The sequence below is a fragment of the Amblyomma mixtum genome, chromosome 3 (assembly GCF_055824585.1).
Source record: "Amblyomma mixtum isolate Tamu chromosome 3, ASM5582458v1, whole genome shotgun sequence".
Classification (NCBI taxonomy): Eukaryota; Metazoa; Arthropoda; class Arachnida; order Ixodida; family Ixodidae; genus Amblyomma; species Amblyomma mixtum.
Genome location: NC_143014.1, coordinates 326,727,767 through 326,734,907, shown reverse-complemented (window position 1 = coordinate 326,734,907; position 7,141 = coordinate 326,727,767). Strand labels below are relative to the sequence as shown.

The window sequence follows — 7,141 nt, the reverse complement described above, 5'->3', positions numbered from 1 at the left end:
AGCTCAGCCGACACACCCTCAAGCTCCACGCCCCGCCTTCGCTCCATCGAGTACGCTCGCCTGCCCGCCGACTCTGCCGTTTATCTGCCTATGTCAGCATTTCCTGCGGTTCCTGATGGGGATTACCTTGCCCGCCCACTCGCCGATGTCGTTCTCTCCCGCAATGTTTTTCTTCCGCACCTCATCGTGAGCGTCACCAAGAATAGCACCTACCTTCCTGTCCTCAACATCAGCTTGTCACCACAAGTTCTTCCTGCAGGCATATCGCTTGCTACTTTGTCTTCTCTCACTGACTGTACCGTCACTGCTCTCTCATCTGGACCGCCTTCTACTGTCTCTCAAGCGCCCGACATCCCGGCCAAAGTTCCGCAATCCATTTCTGCGATGATTGCTTCTGACCTGAGCCCCGAGCATGCACAGGATCTTCACAACCTTTTGGTGTCCTACACCGACATTTTTGACTTCGCTTCTGCTCCTCTGGGTCAAACATCGGTAGTGACTCACCGCATTGACACCGGCGATGCAAGACCTATACACCGGAGTCCTTATCGTGTGTCGCTACCAGAGCGCCAGGTCATCCAGCGGGAGGTGGACAAGATGTTGGCCAACGATATCATCGAGCCTTCAAACAGCCCTTGGGCATCTCCTGTCGTGCTCGTGAAAAAGAAAGACCAAAGTTGGCGGTTTTGCGTCGACTATCGTCATCTCAACACGGTCACGAAGAAAGACGTCTATCCCCTTCCGCGCATAGATGATGCCCTGGACTGTTTACATGGCGCCCGCTACTTTTCTGCCATCAACTTTCGTAGCGGGTATTGGCAAATCTCTGTTGACGCAAGAGACCGCGAGAAAACAGCTTTCGTCACCCCTGATGGCCTTTACCAATTTAAGGTCATGCCCTTCGGCCTTTGTAACGTCCCTGCCACATTTGAACGGATGATGGACTCGTTACTCCGGGGCTTCAAGTGGACGACCTGTATTTGTTACTTAGATGATGTAATTGTTTTCTCGCCCTCTTTTGAAACCCACCTGCTTCGCCTTTCGTCCATCTTGGCACTTTTCCGCCGCGCAGGTCCTCAACTCAACTAAAAAAAATGCACTTTCGGCCACCGCGAACTCAAAGTTCTCGGCCATTTGGTGAATGCCAGTGGCGTACAACCTGGCCCTGATAAAGTTCGTGCCGTCAGTGCTTTTCCCTGTCCCCGCTCGCCCAGCGATGTCCGCAGCTTCATCGGTCTCTGTTCCTACTTTCGCCGGTTCGTCCCGAACTTCGCAGCCATCGCTCGCCCTCTCACCAATCTGTTGCAGAAAGGCATTCCTTTTTCCTGGGGACCAGAGCAGGCTACTGCATTCTCCAGCCTTATCGGCGTCCTCACCAACCCTCCTGTATTTCCCCATTTCAACCCGTCTGCCCCGACTGATCTTCGCACCGATGCAAGTGGTCACGGAATTGGCGCCATCCTTGCTCAGCGACAACGCGGCCAGCACTGCGTGATTGCGTACGCCAGCCGTCTTCTTTCTTCCGGCGAGAAGAATTACTCCATCACAGAACGCGAGTGCCTGGCTCTTGTTTGGGCCATCCCCGTAACAATATATATATATATATATATATATATATATATATATATATATATATATATATATATATATATATATATATATATATATATATATATATATATATATATATATATAGTGTTACAGGCCCAGAAGTAAGGCAAAGAAATAAAGGAATTAACGAAGCGAGAACCTTGAAGCAATGCATTTAACAATACAAATGCACTAATGGACATGGTAGTACTACGTAGGATTGTCCATTTTCTCAGGACTGGGCGTTGACTCACTTCAGAAATTTATTTTCATAATTAGTCTCATGCGCATCTTAGTGTTTAGGATGTTTTGGTCAACACAGAAACATTTTCAGACAAACCATGCTCACCTTGTGCACAGCAGGAATTAAAATGTCCCTCTGCAGGCGATCGTATGTGCGCTTACTAAAGCATGCAATTTCAGCACTCTTGAAGAGCCGCAGGAATTGTGTTGGACTTGCGCCTGTGAATAGAATTGCAGCGGCCAGAGCAAGGTTCCCCATGGCAAAGCGCCTCTTCTTTGGCTGGCTGTGCCATCTCAAAACATGGCCATCTTGGCATGTGGACGTGACCACAGCGAGGGAGCCAGAAACCTGCGCAAGAAAGAAAACGGACCTATACATTACCCTATATGTGCCAAAATTTAAGGACTGCGCCTCTTGTTTCATTTCATTTATTTTATCCATAAAGGCCCCACGGCATTATATAAGTAAGCGGTACAACTGGTGTAAATACATGCATAAGAAAAACGCACGCACAATGAACACAACACTGCAAACTGTAAGCACTAAAAAAATAACATGAAGAAGACCACGGGATTAGAGATAAAGGACGGGCAAAATACTGAAAAAAAAATGCATGTGCAGCAGTTTGCACAAGTGAAAGTCGTTGAATGATTCATAGTGAGGCCGACAAAATGGTTTGTAAACATTGCATAAAAGGACTGTGTCGTTGCGTGAGGCATTCCAGAGGGTTATTGCATTGGGAAAAAAACTTTCATCGCTAAAGTACGCTCTCAATGCTGGCTATGGCGTGGCTGCGGCTAAGGGGACTGGAAATTCTGGTCAGGGGTTTCATCAGGGGATGCCTTGACGTCGGATGGCAGAAAAAGCTGAAGAGCAGGCAAAGCCGTGAGGTGATACGGCGTGACTGGAGTGTTTACTGCATTAGGGAGAAAATCATTAGGGTTTCATGCTTTCGGTATTTACTGATAAACCACAAAATATGAGCCCCGAGGCATTTTCGTTTGAAATGGTAAACTGAAAAACCCAAAATTTTAACTGACCTTGAAAAACAAATTGGTATTTTCACATGAAGAAATGTTCTACACTACTTTTTTTCTCGACCTGGAACACAGCCACACTGAACTGTCCTTGGGGCCATTCCTTTCTGTTGAAACCATATTCCTTACACCGAATTCCCTTCCAGTACCTTTACCATCATTACAGTTCAAAAATCCAAAGTAGCGGTGCTTCAGCGATAGTCTTCGACTCTGCATTGTATATGCAGAAAATGACTGCCGAACTTAACGAGTCATGTTGAGAATTTGTCGCGGTGCCCATAACAGACATTTGTCATCTTTTGAACGTTGTTGCGACGAAGTCTATGAAGATGCCATCTTTCAGTGCTGTGAGAGAATTGGCTGTTCATGTACCAGCAATGCTTACAGGCTCCAGGGAGGCATGCCGTGAATTTCATATTGCCTGCACGTCCCTTGGATTGCCAGTTCAGCAAGTGGCCACAGTGATTCCCATGCGCAGGTACTATTTTTTCAAGCACTCACTGATGTTCTTGCTTACAAGAAAGTAATCGAACAATTCGTGGAGACCACAGCTAAAGGTGAAAAGTTCGAGAAGGCGCGAGCACTAATCGCTAACGCTGAGGACGTGACTGTACTTTTTGCAAAGTGTGATTACTCGGCCAAGAACGTCCCGCCAATAATCCCAATACAAAAAGCCTTCAAGTCTGAGGAAGTGCTTATCTGCTACGTGCACTCAAGCATGCTTGGTCTAGAGTCCCCCTCGTGAGTCAATGCCTTCCTGAGCAGCAAGAGTTTGTTGCGAGCACCGACACTCTTACACCCGACCAGCTCTGATGTCCGAGAGAAATGCGCGCTCAGCTTTCATGAACACTCGCTTTTTCATAGTCTGACCTCTAACTCAGCTGAAGGTCAAAACTGGGCACCCAGTGATCGAAGGACGAAGTCCCGTAGTGAAGCTTTTGTTTCATAACTCTTCCCCATTTACGGACGGCATGGCTGACAAAAATGACGGATGGGAGAAGAGGTGTGCCGCACACAGGACATCGCTCAAAAAAGGTGCATTCCAGAAAAGCTGGCTGTTTGCTCTAAAAGACAAAAAGTATTTCCATACCTCTACTGATGACTCTGCAGGAAGGTGGCATTTCCTGCAAAACTTCACAAGGTCCAGGAGGTTTTCCTCGAACACAATGATTTTGCGAGGACGTGGTTCAACAAGAGAACTGTAAAGCAAATGTATGTTTCATTTAACACATTTGCTTTGTTTCCATGCAGCATCATTCACACCTTTCCTTCAGATGTCAAGGCTTTTAAGAGGTACTACTTGAAAATTAACTTTCTGAAGAGAATATCTCGAAAAACTTTTACAGTTCAACTACCTATTTTGACCAAAAATTTTGCATATCTGTAAGCCATGCATGGAAAGAAAAATCAGCTTCGAGCCATGAGGCACACCTACGCTGCCGAGTTTTTCAAAGATGGCTCATACGTAATGTCCATTGAGTCATCCTGAAAAGTCAGTGGCAACTCCGGTGGCTCTGGTGTTGGTGGCTGTGGGGTTGAGCACCTCGGCTTTTGGTCCTCTGAGATCGCAATGTCCGCAAAATCACACTCGGTTTGACATTCTGGAATCGAAGGTTAGGCGGGCTATGGATGTGCACATGTTTATACCGAAGAATGTAGGAGCACAACAGCTCCTTGAAAAGCGTGCATTTTGCAACAAGTACAGTCATGAAATTTATGAGCGTGAACACGGCAGCGCGTGGCAGACAGCCTCGAACCCTACTTGTGGTGATATGTGGCAGCCGCTTTCATAAAGAGAGTGGAAAGGGAGGTGTGTCCCACAGCTCGCCGGAAGCACGCAAGGCGGCATAACCCTTTCCATCACGTTGCAGAAAGCAGCCGTCGCGTATCGCCACAAGTAGGTCTCAAGGCTACTTGCCGCATACTGGCGAGTTCACGGTAATAAATTTTATGACTGTACAGTTGTGGGGCTACTTCTTTAACACTTGCTTATAAAAAATGTTTTCCTTAGCGAAAAGAAACATCTGCACTAAGCCTGTTGCTTAAGACAACTTATTGTAATGTGGCCATAGAGAGTACTGTTTTAGAAACAGTACTCTCTATGGCCACATTGCAATAAAAAAACCTAGCATCAAAGTCATCAGTTCACAGATTGGTCAAAAAAGCGACTAAATCACACTCCCTGGCCAAAGCTACTCAGAAATAAATTGTCCACATCTCTTGATACTTCTCTTGAACACATTATGGAATTAAAGTAGAAACAAGAAGATGTGTACTGTCAGGAGCAAAGGCCGTATACAACACACAGCCACCGCCAGATTTTCCCGGAGAGATTTCATACTCACCCACAGTCCTGGTTGCACTGTCTGTCTGCACACCAATACTTTTAATTTTTGGACGCACTGTACCTTGTGTCGCCTTCAGTGACACTTGCACAGTGCACTGAGTCTGGGCATCGCGTGTACTGCACTCAATGCCCGCTGTGGCTCCGCGTGGTGGTGATGATGACCAGATGATGACCAAGTGCTGGAGCAAAATATGATTATCAGAGAAGTCTTGAAGGCAAGTTTTACACACAAAGCCCACACCGTATGTGACATGCCTCCAACTATCACGTTAGTGATTGGTCCATCAGGCGCACTGTTCACTCATTTCCATGAGTGTAGATAATTCCATACATATTTCCCACCAAATGGCACATGAGCCATATTGAACATGCCAAGAAGTTTTAAGACTAATGACACAGCACTATTTTGTAAGTGGTCTAGCCGACGTAGGTGAATCGGTAAGTGTACTTGTTAACCAACGACCGTCTCTATGATTTTGAGTTCGATTTTTCGACACTGCACATAACAGTGCGATTGAGGCTTACAACGAAACTGATCAGCGGAAAAGTAATACCTGCGCTCGAAGATTACTCTTCCATGGCCGTTTCCTCGCAGAGATCACCATCATCGCTGCCAACCTCAGCCACACACTGCGCAAAACATCAATACGCCAGCATTACCGCCGCTCTCAATGAACATGGCCGCAGACAATCGGATGTAATACAAACCTGACGCTTTGGCGCTGTTGCTCAACTTACAGGCGGTAGGAGACGTTGTGCAGCAGTGGGATACACCGTCGGCACGGCACCGGGCATGAGACAACGCTTCTTCGGAATCCCGAAACTGGCCGCATACTTGTGCTCGTACGAGTCCGAGCAGAAGTGCAGATAGCAAAGCATGCTCGATCTCCCCGGCGTCCAATAGTGCCGCCCAGTAGCCCGAACAAAGTCTGTCCAGGCGTTTCTTTGGGCATCGTCCCAGGGGAACTTATGAAAACTCACAGGGTCTCCGGATTTGCTGGAGCAGAAGTCCACCGCACAGTAATGTAAAGGCATGACGGTCGTTGAGCGAGCAATCGTCCGGTTGTCCCGACACGAGCACGATCGCACGCTAATATCGCCTTCGCGGGTTCACGTGAGGATGCGAAGCACTTTGCGAAACTCCAATAAGCCTGGCTAGTTCGGGAATAAGTTCACAAAAATAACCGAACGAGTGGCGGCTCGCAGCAAATCAAGCTCGCTGGTGCGTCAGCTGCGCTCACGTGGCTCGTCACTCGTGCCTCATGGCTGCGGCTGTGCCCCGCTCATCTTACGTCACTGTATTTTAATATGACGTCACTAAAACGTTTCTTATTTTTCCCCCTTGTGACGTCAGCGTTGATTGCGCTAGCGATGGGCATAGATCGTGAGAGTGAGCATTTAGGTAATCTTTGGAACCGAATTAAAATATTTTTTAAGCGTTTGTTGTGTCCAATATCTGGCTGTGAGTGCCCTTGTGTAGAGAGAAATCCCATAACAGGCTTTTTATAGCCTCAAAATTTTGGTGTCTCCACCCCTTTAACGTGCCGCTATTCTTCGCTGAAGTTAGTCAGCAGTACATCGGCTTGTCCTTTGCAGAAATGTGCGATGCCTCTTGCGATGCCGATTCCTCGGTCGAGAGGCAACTGCATGTTCCCCTCGATAACGGCTTCAGTGTTATTCGCTCCTTTGGAGCCTACGGTGACGATGACACTTGAGCGGGGTGGGACACTCACTTGTTCCTGTAGGACACTAAGCGCAACGTGATATTCCGGAGTTCTAATCGATGGGATGGCCTCGTCCTTGGAAAGCGTGATCATCTTGGATCGCAGGTCGATGATCGCCTGATGCTCAGTAAGGAAATCCATGCCCAAGATCACTTCGCGGGAACATTGCCGTATCACTACGAAGGTCGCGGGATAGATA

The 7,141-nt window shown here is 47.4% G+C and overlaps 1 protein-coding gene across 1 annotated transcript; it reads right to left on the bottom strand.

Annotated features, from left to right (window-relative positions):
- Window positions 1-4,302: 4,302 nt before the first annotated feature.
- On the bottom strand, window positions 4,303-6,253 carry LOC149355860 (uncharacterized). The gene is made up of 3 exons (XM_089576208.1): window positions 5,957-6,253; window positions 5,217-5,397; window positions 4,303-4,472 (listed from the first exon to the last, which is right to left on the bottom strand). Exons 1-3 carry the CDS (start codon window positions 6,251-6,253, stop codon window positions 4,303-4,305), a joined length of 648 nt encoding a protein of 215 aa, XP_089432334.1.
- Between the last annotated feature and the right edge of the window lie 888 nt (window positions 6,254-7,141).